At 43.9% G+C, this 19,105-nt stretch overlaps 1 protein-coding gene across 3 annotated transcripts in view; it reads left to right on the forward strand.

Annotated features, from left to right (window-relative positions):
* The window catches only part of Plekhh2 (pleckstrin homology, MyTH4 and FERM domain containing H2), a 108,764-nt gene that overhangs the window by 75,734 nt on the left and 13,925 nt on the right, over positions 1 to 19,105 (forward strand). For 2 of the 3 annotated variants that reach the window (XM_052746443.1, XM_052746444.1), the window contains exons 18-25: positions 2,187 to 2,295; positions 3,705 to 3,817; positions 4,828 to 5,007; positions 6,398 to 6,495; positions 7,875 to 8,052; positions 8,626 to 8,781; positions 10,164 to 10,261; positions 16,478 to 16,619. In XM_052746443.1, coding sequence (XP_052602403.1) covers positions 2,187 to 2,295; positions 3,705 to 3,817; positions 4,828 to 5,007; positions 6,398 to 6,495; positions 7,875 to 8,052; positions 8,626 to 8,781; positions 10,164 to 10,261; positions 16,478 to 16,619 — 1,074 coding nt within the window. The remainder of the gene's footprint in view (positions 1 to 2,186; positions 2,296 to 3,704; positions 3,818 to 4,827; positions 5,008 to 6,397; positions 6,496 to 7,874; positions 8,053 to 8,625; positions 8,782 to 10,163; positions 10,262 to 16,477; positions 16,620 to 19,105) is intronic. The other variant, XR_008220219.1, reaches the window with a different exon arrangement.

Here is a 19,105-nt window from a genome sequence, read left to right on the forward strand (position 1 = left end):
TTCCAGTTCCAGGGGATCTTACACTCTCATACAGACATACATTAAATAAATAAATCTTTTTTAAAAAAAGAATTTAATGAAAATTTTTCCTTAAAAAAGCTCTTATCTCATCTCTGAATAGAAATTGCTTTCTAAGAAACATACCCATGTAAGAAGTCACTGTGGCGGTGGTTGATAAACCTGACCTGACAAGTTTAAAATCCAAGGCTCAGCAGTGACGAGCTTACTGCTCTTGCACAGCACCCAGCTTCGGTTCGCAGCACCCACACAGAGGTTCGCAACCCTCAGAGCCCTCACTCAGCTTCAGGGGCTCTGATGCCCTCTTCTGGGCTCCAAAGGCATGAGGCACGCATGTGGTACACATGTATACATGCAAGCAAAACCACTTACATAATAAAACAAAAATAAATAAATTTTTAATAATTAAAATCCTTTCTATCAGATAAGATCATAAATATGACTGGGATACATTACAAAAAACCTCAAAATATTACATGTGTGGCTACTGTGTCTTTAACACATAATAAATTCTGACTGTTGGGGGTTGTGTTTTGAACACACGTATCAGACAAAGAGTTCTGCAGACCTCTTTACCTTTACTACAGTTACTCACTGCAGGAGATGGTTTTATTCCATTTTACAGAAGGAAAAACAGAATACTTGCCTATTGAGATATAGACCCATTTCTCTGATTCCACAATCCAGGCTCCCAAACGTCTGTCTCTACTGCTTCCTGTTTGATTAAAAACAAATAAACAAACCCCTATATTTCCATTATGAGAGATGGCCCACTGAAGAACTTACTAAGGCAGTCAATGATTAGTAAGTGTAATTTAGACTCTTCTATAATCGAAGAGATGGAAAATGGGAAAAATGCCACATTTTCAAATCGTCAAAGATTTAAGAATTTTTGTGAGTTCCCCTGAGGTAGGGGAAGCACTCCCATGGTATTGGAGGGGGCAAGAAAGCCCAAGGGCACTCTGGGAAGCCCCTGCATTGTCCGCTTGATGGCTTTCTGCCAGTTCCTAGAGTTTCTGTCCTCATCATGACCCTTAATTATTTTAGAGACTATACACTAAGGAGGCAGAGATACAGCTTGGCGGTAGACTGCTCACCACACATGTGCAAGGCTTTGGGTGTGATCCCAGAATTTTCTTTAAAAGGAATATCTACTGAGAAAATTATCACAGATTAATTGGCTATATTATTTTTTAAATAATTTTATTTCAGAAATATTTTTAAAAAATAGAAAATATAACAAATGCTCTTTTTAACTAAGAAGTGTTAGATGGGACAATGTCTATTATCTGAAAAATTAACGCTGAGTATTAGTAAAATGCAGACATTATAACACTGTCTTAGTATAATATCAACTATGTCAAAATTCAGTCTACACACCAGGCGGTGGTGGCGCACGCCTTTAACCCAGGGCTCAGGAGGCAGAGGCAGGCGGATCTCTGAGTTCAAAGCCAGACTGGTCTACAGAGCAGGTTCTAGGACAGCCAGGGCTACCCAAAGAAACTTTGTCTTGAAAAACCAAAACCAAAAATAAATAAATAAATAAATAGAGAATCCAGTGTGCACATGTATTTCTACAGATGAAAAAAGGAAGTTGAAAAATTGGGCATTCCTTTCTTCCTTAAATTGTTTGTATTTCTTCAGTATTCTGCATGTATTACTTTGGTAGTAAAATTTTACATTGGATAGACTTCATTGTATTTCTTAGAACACAAGAATTATACATCTTAAAAGAATTTTAGCTAGCTAGCTGTATTTATTCTAGACTCTTAACATGTATTATGCTCCTTAATCGTATCTTACTTTTCTAAGAAGCATGTGTAGAATATAGTAAAGGTAAAGAATAGCATGAGCGTGGCTCAAGAGAGTGAGCCCTCCTCGGAGGCTTGCCAGCAAGCTTGAGGACCTGAGTTCCATCCCTGGAACCCACACAGGAGAGAGAGAGACCCAAACTCCCTCAAGTTATCCTCTGACCTCCCCATATGTGCACCCTCCCCACACGCATACAGACTCTAAAAAGTACAAATTCAGAATTAAAGTGGTTTCTTTTCTGTCTCAAGTTTTTGTTGTTGTTGTTATTTTGTTTACTGTTTTTGCAAGTTGTTCCTTCGGATAAAGTCAAAAGGGCATCTTGGCTAACACTTGCGTTAACATGTTCTCTTTTGAAGGACACTTGGCTTTATCATCTCACTGTCGCAGCCGGAAGTAACAGTGTCAATGTTGGATCCGAATTTGAACAGCTGGTTTGCAAACTGCTAAATATAGAGGGAGAGCCTTGTAAGTTCCTAAGCCCGTAGGCTTTGGAGTTCATGAAGCGGGTCCCCAACCCCTCAGCCTCACTTGGCTTTCGCTTTGTGGCTTCCTCTTTCCCTGTAGCATGCCCACCTTCCCCTTGACTTTGCTCATAGTGGGCCATAATTCTTAAGCTCCGGAATCATCGGCATCCTTCACGTTCTGCCCTGTGACACCCTCTGCCTCTGCTTCCATGGCTCCCTGTGCCCCAGGGTGCCCCCTTGGCACCTCTCGATGACATGATGAAATCCTAGTTAACTTTAGAAGATCCCCCAGCCAGCCCATTCCAGTGCAGAGTGGAATCGCAAAAGATGCTTGCTTCATCAGAGTTGAAATTAAGTCCCAGTTCGCTTCCCCGTTTAACTCTTTTATAGCATTTGTAGCTTTACACTGGCATTAATCTTCTTGGAACTATGGTGTATCATTACCTTTCATATTGCTGTGATCAAATGCTTGACAAGCAGTTAACTACGTTAATAGAACAGTAAAGCAGAGAGAGTTAGCTCATTTGGGCCTGCAGTGTGCGGGGATACAGTTTAGTGTGGTGGGGAAGGCACTTTGGCCGGGGTATGAGGTGGCTGATCGTATCACTTACTTCTCCTTTTTAGCACTCCAGGACCCCAGCCTGTGGAATAGTGAGGCCCAGTATTCAGGGTGGGTCTTCTGTTCTCTGTTAAGCCATCTGGGAAGGCCTAGACACGCCTAGAGGCACATTTCTAGATCTTGTCCTGTTGGGGTTCAAGATCAGCTGCCATAGAAGGTTTTCCCTCGAGACTAGATTCTGTTCTGTGTTTTACCAACAGAGACCACATTATGCTTATATTTAAGCAGTGGTAGGATAGTACATGCTCAGCCAGGATTCTGCCACTGGGCTACATGCACAGTCGTAGTGTAGGAATTTAATAAATACTGATTTCAGGAATGACTCCATGTTCCTCTCTATCTTCATATCTCCTCTTATTTGGCTTCTCTCTAGATCTCTCTAGATCTTTCTCCCAAGATTCTTGTTGTTAAAACAACCTTGCTCCCAGGTCACTACATGTTGGCATGTGTAAGCAACGTGATGCCATGTAGAATTATGACAGCCTAGTCAGTTAGGACTCAACTCTTTTGCGCTCACATCCTCTAGAACAGAAACATGAAAACTGTAGGGGCCTGGGGATGAGATAAAACAGTGTCACTGGGAGTTTTGTTTTCTTTTCTGTCCCTTGGGAGAAAGCAAGCCAGACCTCCTGAATGAGCTGGTTTCTAAAGGATCAGGCTAATGAAGAACCGAGCCAATGAATCCTCTCTTCTCTCTCTCTCTCTCTCTCTCTCTCTCTCTCTCTCTCTCTCTCTCTCTCTCTCTCTTTCTCTCTCTCTCTCTCTCTGCTCATCTGCTCTTCTGTGTTCAGCCTCCCAGATATGGAGACATCCCACGCTGTGTCACAGCAAAGAAGGAATCCTGTCTCCTCTGACCACACTGCCTTCGGAAGCTCTGCAGACAGAGGCCATTAAGCTATTTAAGGTAAAATCGTTACATGTTGGTAAATCACTTAATTGAATGTCATCCTTTGTGTTATCAAGTTTGACGCTAAGAAAATCCAAGCTGTGATGATGATGATGATGGTGGTGGTAGTGGTGGTGATGATGATGATGGTGGTGGTGGTGGTGTTGATGATGGTGATGATGATGATGGTGGTGGTGATGATGATGATGATGATGGTGGTGGTGGTGGTGGTGGTGTTGATGATGATGATGATGGTGGTGGTGGTGGTGGTGGTGATGATGATGGTGGTGGTGTTGATGATGATGATGATGATGGTGGTGGTGGTGTTGTTGATGATGGTGGTGGTGGTGGTGGTGTTGATGATGATGATGATGGTGGTGGTGGTGGTGGTGGTGTTGATGATGGTGGTGGTGTTGATGATGATGATGATGATGGTGGTGGTGGTGATGTTGATGATGATGATGGTGGTGTTGATGATGATGGTGGTGGTGGTGTTGATGATGATGATGAAAAATAGCTCTCTGCCATTGAGCCGTATTCCCCCGGCCTCGTTGTCTTTTGAAGACCATAGAGGATGATGCATCATCAGGAGGCTCCTGTACTTTGTTTTGTCAAGGGAAACATGGGCATGGGAAGTTTTAAGGAGGGCAATGGAAGTACTTAACAGACCCGAGTTGAACTTCAGAGTTGAAAATGCGGTGGCTAAAATGACTGGCTGGATGAGGCAAGCATCCGTTTTAAACCTCTGTAATTAGAGAACATAGTGTAATCATCATGTCTTCCAGATGAAGTGACCCCTTTACCATTATAAAATGACCCTCTTTATCTTCGGCAAAATCCTCCTGCCCTGAGATCTGCCTGGTTTGCTATTACAGTAGCCACTCCGGATTTGTTTTGATTGGAGTTATCATAATACTTTTTTCCCCCACTGTTTTAAACAAGAACTATTGTTAAAAGATAGAATGGCTATGATTTGTGCAAAATCAATCTGATCATTTCTCACCTCGAGTATATTCTTCTCCATTCAGACCTGCCAACTTTTTATAAACGCTGCGGTCGACTCCCCTGCCATTGACTACCATATCTCTCTAGCTCAGAGCGCTTTGCAGGTCTGCCTGACACACCCTGAGCTACAGAATGAGATTTGCTGTCAGCTTATTAAACAGACAAGACGAAGGCAGCCACAGAATCAGCCAGGACCGTTGCAGGTATATATCGATGCAAATGTACACATGTAATTTAAAATGACGTCTTCTTTTTGTAAGAATGCTATGCATTCAGTACAGACATTTGAAAATACAAATAGTATGAAAGGGAAAATGGCTATTGATATTTCAGTGTATATCCTTTTGGCTTGCTTGTCTATCATATGCTTGTATATAAGTAAGTATATATAGATTTATACACTCTCACTGTTTTTTACACCAAAGTTGCAGTGTGCATATTACCTTCTAAAACCTCACTTCTCCCATGTTACTAACCAAGCTTCAAAAACTTAACCATCACATTACGGGCTGGAGAGATGGCTCAGTGGTTAAGGGTATATACTGCTCTTCCAGAGGACCCGAGTTCAGTTCCCAGCACCTGCATCAGGCAGCTCACAACCGCCTGAAATGGGTTTGGAAGCTGAAGGGCAGAGTCTGACTCCAGGAGCTTCTCTCTACGTGATCCTCAGCAGTGAATAAAAGAACTCTCACTGTTCAAGGGTGAATGAGTTTTGCAAACACATGGTGCCTTGCAGTGCTCTCTACCGTGAACCTGACGCTGTCCCTCCTGAGTGCCTTCCAGTGTTATACTTTACAATCCAGCCCAAACTGTACCTTCCCAGCCAATCTTTCCCTGAATTCCTTCCTTCCCTTCCAGTGTTATACTTTATAATCCAGCCCTAACTGTACCTTCCCAGCCAATCTTTCCTTGGTTCCCCTAGCCATTACCTCCATGTTATAAAAAAAAATTAACTCATGATATTACGTTTTATTATAATTTGCTATGTGTTTATGTACACTTTTCCTACTAGATTAGGTTTCTCAAGGACAAGACCTATCCTTCCCACCTTTTTTATGTAAGATTTTTAAAATTATTGATGCTATACCTGTTTAATGAGGAAAAATACATATGAAGGAGAACAAAGGGGGGGAAACCCCACATACCCTGTTTCCTAAGTAAATCTCTGTTGATATTTAATACTTTGCCCTTGTGTGTGTATGTATAGTGAGTAGGTGAGATTTTGAGTATATGGTTTTTATTTTTACTACTTTGTGATCTACTTTTCTCAAAGTTATATTTCAATGGGTAAGTAAAAACAGAAAGGAGCAAAAGAGAGTGACGTCCCCAATCTTTGCATGTGATGTCAAAAAGAGCTGCTGAGTCTTTTAGGAAGCTTTGGTACTGCAGTTGTCCACAGTAGGTACCACTAGGCGCGTCGTGGATCTGACCCGGTGTTGAACTGTCATGCTTTTGATGGAAATGCTCTGAAGAGATTACGCGTGTGGGAGAGGCCGGCTGTGCATGGCTCTCCTACCCTCCACCAGGCACACTGCTCTGATGTGTCTGTGTGGCTGGCACGGTTTCTAATGAGCGGTATGTCTCCTTACTCAGGGCTGGCAGCTCTTGGCACTCTGCGTTGGGCTCTTCCTTCCCCACCACCCTTTCCTGTGGCTCCTCCAGCTCCATCTGAAGAGGAATGCAGATTCCAGGTGGGCAGAACGCTGGCCAGCTGAACCATTTATGTGGCCTCGCAAGTCTCCAATAAATCCTAAGTATTTAATAACCCTGCCGTATATTCATAAAAGGATGTGCAAACCAAATATGGGGTCAGGAAGCCTTTCATGACCATTTACGTAGAGCCTGGAAGACATTCCGTTCGTTGTGATAAATATCTTATGCAAGATTGCTCCGAAAGCTTGATGATCCTTAAAGAACATTTTTAAGTGAGAAGACTGCACATTGCAAGTATGAATGACTTGGCATTCATGGGAAAAGCAGCACAATTCTCTTGCTTTCTCAGTTTTCCCCTTTCACTGCTTTTATCCACATTGGATTCTTTTGGTGGAAGTCTTCCCCCACGGTCTTCCTTTGTTTTAAAATTGTATACGAATTGCTTCTGCTTTTTTTTATTCTCTTAAAGAAAGATAGTTCAAATCCAATTATGAGAATGATCTTTTTAGACTGGGGTCTAAGGCAGTTGGCCAAGGCGTTTCCAGGTTTGTTTTGTCAGCTGAGAGAGGTTTATGTTAGCTGTTTTTGTTTGCTTTATTGGCGGTACTGGGGATCAGATCCAGGATCAAATTACCAAGCCTTGTGAAGGCTGGGTAAGCGCTCTACCCATTGAAGCACACCCCAGCCCACGAGGTTCGTGTAGAGTGCTAACTAGACCTTGTGAATAGCACAAACAAACATATTCAAGGAAACAAAAAACAGCTTGGGACACTAGGAAAATGCCCCGCCATCCATAATACAGTCTAGAGACGGTAGTGGCTGAGGAACCTCTGGCAAAGGGTGACATCTCCTTGGATATAAATGTATTTAGGAACGTTGCTTTCTAGAATCAAACTAAAATTTGTGCTTAACTGTATGCTGAATATAAGTGAGGGGAGCTAAAAATCTCGATCCCACTTGTAATTTATGTACTTGAGTGGTTTTGCTTAGTGTATTGTTTATGGGCTATGCTTCTTGTTTGAAGGCATTTTCTTTTTCTTGTTTAACACTGGAATAATCTGCATGATCTTCGAATGAGAATACTGGGAAATTTGGGGGTGTGACTTCGAAGTAGAGTGCTTGCCTGCTATGCTGAGGCCTTGGGGTCAATGTGGAGAACTCTACCCCATAGTTTTGTTATAGCATATTATTCTCTATGTATTGTCTTCTTTCAATTTGTTAACATAGTGATTATATATTGACTGTATAATTACTGGCAATTTAAAATCCAGCTTGTGGTTATAGCAATGCAGGAAGATTAAAGAAACTGGAGTCCAATAAACATTCCAACAGTTTGATATTACCGTGAAAGTTGTATATGTTAGATTGTCTTAATTTAATTTATTCTTAGATTTTTATCTTAAGTACTGCATTACAGGACAGAATTCGGGAAATATGCCATTTACTGCCAGCGATGTGTGGAAAGGACACAGCAAAATGGAGACCGTGAGGCCAGACCCTCGAGGATGGAAATCCTTTCAACCCTTCTTCGGAACCCTTACCATCACTCCCTGCCCTTCAGCATACCCGTGCACTTCATGAATGGGATCTATCAGGTGGGTTCTCCTGCAGAGAGACCGGATCTCTGAGACAGCCAAGCTTGGACACAGAGGGACACTAAACACAAACCCACATTGAACTCTTTGTCCCCATAAGCTTTCCATCTTGAGTTCAGTTGCTAGAACCCACACTCAAGAGTTACCCTCCGACCTCCACATGGGACACATACACACACATCAAATAAAACAAATGCTTCTTTGGAAAGTTTTTATTAAAATGAGTGTATTTTCTTTCATATGCATCTGGATTGCATATTGTACTGTATTTCTTAGCTTCTAATGGGTTAGCCTAATTATTAGCTCTACACGATATCTAAGACTGTCAAGTGACCTTTCAGTTTTGAATTCCTGTCTGTCTGTTGGCCGAAGCTGAAATTTCTGAATTCTTATAGCAAGCTGACTACCGAAGTCGCCTTCTTTGGTTTCTCCGGCTTAGCGCTGGACAAAAAGCTAAAGCGCCCGGAGAAACAAGCTACCATTCGTCACGCATCATATGCACCCTGCTTCCCCGGAGACTTGTTCAGTGTGTGTGCTTTTCACTAAGAGAACTATCCTGCTGTCTTCATCTAGGTAGTTGGGTTCGATGCGTCCACCACAGTGGAAGAATTCTTGAATACCTTGAACCAGGACACTGGAATGAGGAAGCCGACGCAGTCGGGATTTGCACTGTTCACTGACGATCCTTCTGGCAAGGAGCTTGAGCACTGTCTTCAAGGAAATATCAAGGTGAAATCTTATTCTCCAAAAGAGCCACACTGAACAACAACAAAAACAACCCTCCCCCCCCCCCAAAAAAAAAAGCAAAAGACTCATTAGTCCATGCAAGTTTAGGTCAGGAACTTTCCAAAAATATAAGAAACCTGATCAGTACCATTTTTAAAAATGGCCAAATTTTGGCAAAGCTGTAGAGTTCCTTTTTTTTTCTTCTTCTTCTTCTTCCTTTTTTGGGAGGGACATAGAATTCTTTTTTTTTTTTTTTCTTAAGATGCAACCTGTGTACACAAACTCCGTGTTAACAGAGAAAAAGGAGTGATAATTGCGATGATACTCTGAATATTAGGGTGCTAAGAGTGCTGGGCCGGCAAAACGGCTTCAGTGGGTGAAGGTGCTTGGTCAGACCTGAGCTGGATCCCTGGAACCCACATGGCGGAAGGAGAGAACTGACTTCCATGAGATGCCCTTTAACCTCCATGCACACACACAAATAAATGCAAAACAAACAAACAAAAAAGAATGAGGAGTGGAAGCCACACCCCACCGCCTCCTTTCACTGGTGTTTCCCAGCTGTTCCCAGTGTCCTGAGGGCTAAGCGGAATCCCGAGCGGAACTTTAGTTTGCTTAGAAAAGAACAGATTTATATACCGAGAATCTTAAAGTAGAGTTGAAGGTGACAAATGGTTTAAGAGGGCTGTGACCCTCTGCGTAGAGGGAAATTTCAGCGCTGGGCCTTGGGGGAGAGCTGAAGTGCGGTCCGGTAGGAAATACACCAATGAAAATAAAGAAAAAGATATTTTAAAACATCTTTTCTAGCACATGGTAAAACAAACAAAAACAAACAAAAAAATAACCCGAAAACCAAAGTTTTCATGGAATGACGGCAACAATTAGAAATATAGAGTTACTGAACTTTGGGCCCTCAGAGACACAGTCTACTTATTTTGCGAGTGAGGAAATAAAGGGAGAAAAGGTCTTGTCAACACCAAGCAGCCAGCGCCAAAAGGAGAGCACCCTTTTGTCTCAGACTTCTTTGGGGGACCTTGTTGTTCCAATCTTGATAAATTTACAAGGTGGAAAAAAATTGCTTCTTCAGGACCAAATCATGAAAGAAAAATTCCTGGAATCCCCGTTTCCAGCCCCATGCAATTCTGCATTAAGATTCCTTTCTGAGTAAAAATGCATGGCCACAGTCCAAAGTTAATGTGTGTCCAATTTGACAAGTGGACCGAAAACACAATGTATCATTAAATCCTAAACCCGGAGCTCTACAGCAGCTAAAACCAAAAGGTTTTTGGGTTGGGTTTCTTTGTTTGAACTCACAGAAGCTCTCATCTTTTTAGAACGTTGATTTTAAAAGTCCTGTGGATCTCAGCTTTCTATTTCCTTTCTAGATCTGTGACATTATATCTAAATGGGAACAGGCATCCAAAGAACAGCAATCCGGGAAATGTGATGGCACAAGAACTGTCCGTCTGACTTACAAAAACAGGTGTGGAACACTGGATCGGAACGCCAGAGCTGAGCGTGCAGCTGGGTCCAAACCGTGGGCCTGTGGTCTAGTTTTCTAGTCACTGGCCTTGGAAGTCATCATATTTACACATGTGCTTATAAATAACAACTCTGTTCTGGGAGATAGTACCACCTGAGACTTTGTTTCTAATTCTCATCCTTTCATAGACCAGTCTCTCTTCTGTTCCATCTCTGTCTCCCACCCTCTTCCAACGCCCCCTTCGGCTGTTAGCCGTTCGCTTGGATAGATGCTCAGGGTAATATGGTGATAGCAACAGACAAAGAGCCGGTCTCCGAGCTTTTGGGATTTCCGAGTTCGTGAAGATGACAGTGGTTAGCCATGTACCCACTCTAATAAACATGCCATTAGACATTAAGTTAGCGTAGCTCTATGAAAGCGTATACCATGAACCTGACCTAGGCTGGAGCCATCTGGAGGCTTTTGTGGGACTGTGTTGATACTAAGTCTAAGTTCAGAAAGGGGCTGAGAGTGGGAACTTTAAAAACCATCTCTGAAAGAGTGGTTAGTGCCCATGGAGGCAGGCTCACAGTCCACGTCAGGAAATGGCCAGCGGTTCTGTAGTATGAGCCTTCTCAATAGATAAAATTATAACACACTTTGGTACGTGGTCAGAGACCCAATTTTTTTCTTTCTTTCTTTTTTTTTTTTTTTTTAAAGATTTATTTATTTATTTATTATGTATACAGTGTTCTGCCTACATGTATGTTTGCAGACCAGAAGAGAGCACCAGATCTCATTATGGATGGTTGTGAGCCATCATGTGGTTGCTGGGAATTGAACTCAGGACCTCTGGAAGAACAGCCAGTGCTCTTAACGGCTGAGCCATCTCTCCAGCCCCCCGATTTTTTTCTTTTTTAAATACTTTTTCTTAACTTTTTTTTTTTTTTAGCAGAAGATGGCATTGAACTGACCTCTTCACATTAAATGTTCCTCCAAAAAAGATGTTTTTCTAGGTTTTTTTTTTTTTGAGTCTCATAGCTCATAAATTAATCTATAAAATATCAGGCCAAGAACCTGGTGGAATTACTGGCATAATGTTGAATTCTTTCAGAATTGCTTTTGGAAGAGCTTTAGAGACTTAACATTGAAGTGAAGGCAGGGTATAATATAAAAAGAACAGCCTTTCATCTAATTCAGTATTTCTTTTTCTAATAATTTACCCTTACAGAAATACAGAAATAAGTGGACAGAATATCCCGGGGTGGCCCAGTATCTTTCCATATTTTTGGATAGTGAAAAATAACGGGAGGGCTTACATCTTCATCAATAAGAAAATGGTTGAATTAAGGTGATGAATCATATTTTAGGCTGTGCTTTACACACTCAGCCAAGGGCTGGCCACCTTCTGCTTGATGTACCTTACACACTCAGCCACCAAGGGCTGGCCACCTTCTATTTGAAGAGACCCCTTTTATATGAACCAATGCTAGTTGTCTTATCTGTTGGAGCCTCTTTAATTCAGGAGCTTGTGAACATGAGGATTTGCTCCTCTTGTGAACAGCAAGGTGACCATGAAGTATTGGTGTTCTAGTTTGTTTTGTTTTTGTTTTTCGAGACAGGGTTTCTCTGTGTAGCTTTGCGCCTTTCCTGGATCTCGCTCTGTAGCCCAGGCTGGCCTCGAACTCATAGAGACCCAGCTGCCTCTGCCTCCCGAGTGCTGGGATTATTATAGGTGTGCGCCACCACCGCCCAGCTCTAGTTTGCTTTCTGTTACTCTGATAAATACCACAATTGGAAACAAATTGGGGAAAAAGGAGTTTTTTTATCCTCTATGTTATAGTCCATCATCAAGGGAAGCCATGGCAGGAACTCAATGCAAGAGCTTGAAGCTGTTTACCGGCCCGTCCCAGGCTTTTTGGTCAGTCATCTTTTACAGGGCCTGGGCCCAGCTGTCCAGAGTTGACACCATTCACAGTGGGCTGAGCCCTCCCCCATCAATTACCAATCCAGAACAATGCCTCACAGCCATGCTCACAGACCCATCTGGTGGAAGCAATCCCCGTCCACTGAGGTTTTCTCTTCCGAGTGCGTTGACAACCAAGATTAGCCATCACTATATTGTGTAAGACAGTGGTTTTCCAGGCTGCCCCTTGTCCTAGGAGACTTCATTTTGCAAGTAGCTATTGACTCTACTTTGAGGGTGTAAGATGATTCCACCCTTGAGTGGATTCTCAGACATCATCTGTCCAGCACCCCCCACGCAGCACAGGCTGATAAATTCCTGAGAGTAGGAAGGGTACCCCAGTGAATTTACTGTGGTGAGTTGAGACTTTAGCGGGTATTTAAGTCACATCACAGTAGTTCTACTGATGTTTCTGTTGACGATAACCTTCATCTCTGGCTGTTTGGTGACTGGCTAGTCACCCCAGGCTAGATGACTGCTAGAGCCTCTGGAAGTCTGTTTTAGCAGCATTCTGAATAATTCATATGCCCCTAAAGTCCCAGAAGTATCGATCTGAAGGTTCTCATTTTGCTGTCCCTATCTGTTGGTCACTTTGTGGTTATGTCAAAATTCAGTTTGATTTCATCGGAACAAAATAGAAAGACCACTATGTCGAAGACAGTTCTTAATAATTAGTAACTTATGGTTGATTAGCAACAGACCAATTCTGGTTACAATGACTATGGTTAGAACCAAAATTAAATTTGAGTGAAATGGGCAAAGATGGTTTGAAAGACCTACAGATAAGAATAATGCCTTTAAGGCCTTAAAGACTAGAAAAGACTGGGGGTGGGGGTGGGGTAGCATGATGAAACTACCTTGTTTAAACAACAACAACAAGCAACTCAAACAAGAGGGTTAGTGTTTACAGAGTCCAAAAAGCCTGGAGAGCCACGCTATGAGAAAGGACATTGCTTCTAAATATGGCCGTGCTTTGCATACGTTTATAAATAGTTTGGACAATGAGCCCTAACTCCCCGTGACACAATCAGGAGGGGAGCTGGTTGTGACCTGTCATGTCGCCAGGGATCTGATTCTTCCTCTGCCAACTTGCTTTGTAATGCCTAAAATACCAATTTTCCTTCATCATGGAATCTGAAGTTTATATTTAGCAAGTTATGGAATTTTAATTATTTTGACTCGGGGATCAAAGGTCTAATTAACAGGCTTTGAACATGCTCTCAGACACAATCCCTTGCAAACTGGTATTTGAATTCTGACTTGGTACGGAAAGGTTCTCGTTTTATTTGATTTCTTGCTGCATGTTTGAGATTGCAGAAGTCAAGGTGTGGTTTATAACAAAGCAAACTGGCGAGGGCCTTCGTGCAGGGAACACTCTGCCTCCCTCTCCTTGAAATCCAAGATTATTTTCGGTAACACTTTGTGGTTGCTGTTTTCTAGAACGTAGTTTAACATTCCCCTCTCCACAGTTAGCCGGCTATAAGAGCACCTGCATCCATGGACTCCTAAGTCGAAAAGGGTCTTGAGAGGTCATCTAGCTTCTCCTATTTCTTCTAGAGACCCTCACATTTTAAAGAGTCCACAATCAAGACTCTTTTCTTCAAGTAGGCTCTCCATGTGTAGCCTAGGCTGGGCCTTGAACTCACATGTTTGCTGAGTATGAGGATCACAGGCGTGCACCACCATGCCTGCCTGGGCTTCCTGCTTTGGCTCGGAGCCTCTTTCCTTGGTCATCTTCGCCATGCTTTCCTTGTTCTCCGGAGCGTCGTCTAGCTCCTAGGAATACATACTGCATTCCAGGGCGGTGCATGCATGAGACTGCAGTCCCTGCTTTGTTAGAGGATTTCACCTTTCTTTCCTGAACCTTGTAGGTGTGCTGGAAAATGCATTGGTCCCTTGCTCCCTGTACGGGATATCACCATTCCCATTGTATTAAGAACTCCCAATGATAACACTTGCCCATCTCCTGGTGGGTCTCAGGAATGAACCATGTAGTTCCTTACTTCAAGTGAGGAAATGGGCCCTTTGTGAAAATTCCGTCTTCGACCTCTTACGCTTCATGTCATAACCACTTTCCTGATTGCATTTTGCATGTACTGTCTATGTCTGTTGTCCAACTACGTCTTCTGGTCTGCTTAACAATCCTGCATTTTTGTCTTTGTATAATCATGGATAGTAATGGAGCTGTGGTTGACTTCTAGAAACATCTCTGGTTGTCAGCCGGGCTTGGCAGGAAGATGATCAGAACTGTTCTCTTCATGGAGAACACCTGCCATGTTTTCCCAGATCGCAGCCCTCTGGCCTCTCCTTCCCCGAAGTTCAGAGAGGGAGAGAGAGAGAGATGCTGTAACTAAGGGATATGTCCACACGTCATCTCGGTCACCACTGTGTTGTCATGGCAACATTCAGGCTTGTTAGGTTGTCGCTTACCTGCCCCATTGTCTTAGCGCTTTGCGCACCCATAACACCTGTGCCCCACAGCACAGTGAGCACCAGCTCCAGCAAACGAAAGCCATGTCACAAGCCAGGCATGGTGGAGCATACTCGTTCTAGGAGGGTGAGGTGTGGATATCACTGGAGGCCACCCAAAGACCAGCTTCGGCAACACAGAGACCCCCCCATCTCAAAACTAATAGAAAGCCCGTGTCCTGTTTCCATAAGGAATAAGAGAGTATGTTGTTTTCTGATCTTCTTGAAGATGCTTATCTGCGTGTGACCGAGAAAAATCAAAACAGACCTGAATGTACGACTCTTTTCTTTTTGATATCTGGTGAAAAGCCTCCCCTGACATTTGATGTTAATTGGAGTTGAATTTTTAAATTGAAACCCTCGTTTCCTACTTAGCATGCCCAAGATGTTGAAAAAAGATTGTGTGTTGAAAATTGGACTTATTCAGGGTGAAGTGTTTGCTATATCCTGCATTCCTTACCAGGATAAATTTAATGTCACTCAGAGTCTTAACACCTACCAGTTCATTTACGGACTGTCTTAGTCACTGTCGCATAGCTGTGAAGAGACACCGAGACCAAAGCAACTCTTTAAAAAGAAAGCATTTCATTAGGGGCTTGCTTGTGGTTTCAGAGGTTTAATCCATTATCATGTTGGCGGGGAGCATGGCTGCGGGGAGCATGGCTACGGGGAGCATGGCTGCGGGGAGAGCATGGCTGCGGGGAGAGCATGGCTGCGGGGAGCATGGCTGCGGGGAGAGCATGGCTGCGGGGAGAGCATGGCTGCGGGGAGCATGGCTGCGGGGAGCATGGCTACGGGGAGCATGGCTGCGGGGAGCATGGCTACAGGGAGCATGGCTGCGGGGAGAGCATGGCTGCGGGGAGAGCATGGCTGCGGGGAGCATGGCTGCGGGGAGCATGGCTGCGGGGAGAGCATGGCTGCGGGGAGAGCATGGCTGCGGGGAGCATGGCTGCGGGGAGAGCATGGCTGCGGGGAGCATGGCTGCGGGGAGCATGGCTGCGGGGAGCATGGCTGCGGGCAGGTGTTGTGCTGGAGAAGTAGCTGAGAGCTGCATCTTGATCTGAAAACAGTGAAAAGAGAGAGAGAGAGAACATGTGCACCTAGGCCCGCTGGCACGGGCTTTTGAAATCTCAAAGCCCACCCCCAGTGACACGCTTCCTCCAGCAAGGCCCCAGCTCCTAATCCTTCTAATCCTTTCCAATAGTGCCACTCTCTGGTAACTAAGCATTCAGATACATGAGCCTAGGGGGTTCTTTTCAAACCACCTAATCTTTCTCAAACCACCACGGTGACTTAGTACTTCAGTATATTTTTAAAATTTAATTTAAATAGAAGGGTTCTTGCACTTCATGTTTTGTAGGTGGCAGTGGTCTGTTTGTATCATGCAGCAGGGCTGTTAAAAAAGCAGCCCTGTGGTTCTTCTTCACTGTCTTCCTCTGTGAGAGCATTGGTGAGGGTTAGGATAGCTCAGTGGCTGAGCACTTGCCTAGCTTGTGCTTGGTTCTGTCTCTATCGTGGAAGAAAGGGGGGGACAGTGAGATGTCTTAGTGGGTAAGGGCACTTATCACAAAGCCCGATGACCTGAGTTCGATCCCCAGAACTAATATGATAGAAAGAGAGAACTCCCACACATTGTCCCCTGACCTCCACACATGTATGGTGGCACACGTGCAGGAACACACACACACACACACACACACACACACACACACACACACACACACACACACACTAAGTGTAGGATTTATAATTTAAAAAATAAGAGTATTGGGAGACATTTCTCTCTCTCTCTTTTTTTCCAGACTGTATTTCTCAGTGCAAGCTCGTGGAGAGACTGATAGAGAGAAGCTGCTTTTGCTGTACCAGACAAATGATCAGATAATAAATGGCCTTTTTCCTCTGAACAAGGACCTGGCGTTAGAAATGGCGGCGCTCTTAGCTCAGGTAACTTCCGTGTTGTATAAAGTTGCATAAGGAGAAGGGCAGACGCTAATTTCTTCAGTTAAGTGCAGCAAGACAGGATGCCCTCAGCAGGTCTTTAAATTCATTTTATTATGATTAAGAAGACACTTAAAACTGCAGGCTAAATTACCATTACATTATTATTTTCTGACCTCTGACAATTGCGGTCGCATAGGATAAGACACTACATTCTGTAAAGGGAAATGCATTTCTTAGTTCCTTTGAAAGTGTTGCTCTCGAGGCACAGCATTTAATCGAAGGAATCTGAGTGTAAAGTGGTGATCCTGAAGACGTTATGTGCAACTGGCAATCCAATAGGACAGTGCCTTGGTCAAAGCTAGAGCACCTTCTTTGATTTACGTATTGTATCAATTAGAAGTAAGGTTGGACTTCTTTAACACACACACACACACACACACACACACACACACACACACACACACACACACAAATTAATAGTGACTTAACCAAACAGAAGTATGTTTTATTCTGAGTGTGGTGAATATGTAGCTAGCTGTATCTGAGCACTTGAGAAACTGAGGCAGGAAAGTCCATGTGTTGAAGGTCAGTCTGGGCTACATTAGCAAAAGCCTATCCCAAAAGGAAAAAACAAGTTTGATTCTTACAAGGTAAATATTACATCCTGATACCTCTACAGAGCCATCCGGACCTGGCCCTTCTACCGATTCTGCCACCCATGAGTGTCATCCTCATGGCTCTGGAGGTCTATTAGAGTCCCAGCATGTTAAGGAGTTGGGGAGGGTGTGGGATGGGGGGACTGAGAAGGGCATGCTTTGGGAAAACTTCTCCTAACTTACATAGTATGGGAGTCTGTGGGAGACAGCTCCGACCTGCTCCCACCTTATGAAGGGTTCTTGGGTGGAGGAGAGAGGAATGAGGAAATATTAGGTAGAAAGATAGAAAGAGACGGTAAGAAAGACAGAGACACAGGATAGCTTTGGGAGGACCCTGGGTCAATACCCAGCAGCCCAGAGCTTTATTCAAAAGGATTTTTTATAATATGCCAAGGGAAGAGGCAAAAATCCTCGCCCTTGCAAGATCAAAGCACACCATATACAGCCAAGTGTAGACCCTTCCAAAGACCTGGTAAACACGCCCCCGGCCATTAAATCATCCCGTTATGCAGCCCTGCTGGGTAAAGCAAGCTCAGATTCTCTGACCTTGAGTCTCACTAGATAGCCTCTGTCGGTCTCCCCAACATAGACCTTTTCATTTAAGCCCCTAGTTAGACCTTAAACACACCATCCTGCCTACCTATGAAGAAGGCTGGGAATTAGTCCCACCCAGGCAGCATTAAGGTCGTCATACTCAAGAGGAGGAGGGCGGTTTGTAAGATGCACAACTGAGTCTGTATCTCAATCATGAAGGGAGATAAAAGCTTCCCTGGGAAGTGCCATGTGCACAGATACGTGGGTCCCTGGGTTCCTAGTCCATGGAACTCACCCTACACATCATCCTGGAACATCTCATCTTTATCTCATCCAGCACCCACGCCGATGATTCCCAAGTGTTTTACTCCAGTTCATGCCTGTTTAAAGGGCTCCTTAAATCCAGCCCACTAGTTATCTTCCCCTTTCTCTACATTGTGCGTCTTCATCACGACACTTGTCCCTCTTGGTCCTCCACCCGAGCTCCCACTCCGGCAATCCCCGCGGCCTTTTCCCATTCTCTCCCCCTTTCCCACTGGCTGCCTCATCTTATCGCTTTAAACTCATACTTGGTCCTCTACTCACCACTCTCTGTGTTGACTTCCATTCCTGTGATTCAGACCTGCCTCACATCCTCTGCTCCCCAACCACCTTCTGACCGTAGGCCTCTCTCTGATGTGGTCCCCCCACAAAGTTATCCTTCACACAGCTGCCGGAGGGATTTTCCCAGGTGTCCATTGCTGCCTAGCAAATGATTTTAAGTTGAGTGTGCTGATGAACGCCTGTAATTTGTAACCCTAGCACTTGAGAGGCAAAGGCAGAAAGATCACAGGTTCAAGGTCAGCCTGGGCTACATAGCAAGTTCCAGGACAACCCGTGAGACCTACTGAGACCCTGTTGTACAAACAAACAAAATAGAAAAGCATACAGTAACGACAATTAAAAATTCCAAACATAATTTGAGCAGATATGCAAAAGGCATTTAGTCTCTGTTTCCCGTGGCTTCAGTTAGCTTAGCCTGAGGAGAGTTGTGATGTCATGGGTGAGGGCTGGAATCGTTGGGAGGCTCCTTACATGTCTGCATGCAATGATGGCTCACAGTTGAGACTTCTACAAGGACCGTCCACCGTATAGCTACATGTATTCTCTTCGTGGAACTATTTGAGCCTCCAACCAGGATGGTGGGTGAGTGGCAAAACTCAAACTCCAAAAGAGATGTGGAGGAGAATTTGCCATTTTCCTTAGATCTAAGACTGGAAGCTGGCACAGTGCCACTTGCCCACGGAGAGTTGTTGACAC

The sequence above is a fragment of the Peromyscus californicus genome, unplaced genomic scaffold (assembly GCF_007827085.1).
Source record: "Peromyscus californicus insignis strain IS unplaced genomic scaffold, ASM782708v3 Scaffold_1__1_contigs__length_55948999, whole genome shotgun sequence".
Classification (NCBI taxonomy): Eukaryota; Metazoa; Chordata; class Mammalia; order Rodentia; family Cricetidae; genus Peromyscus; species Peromyscus californicus.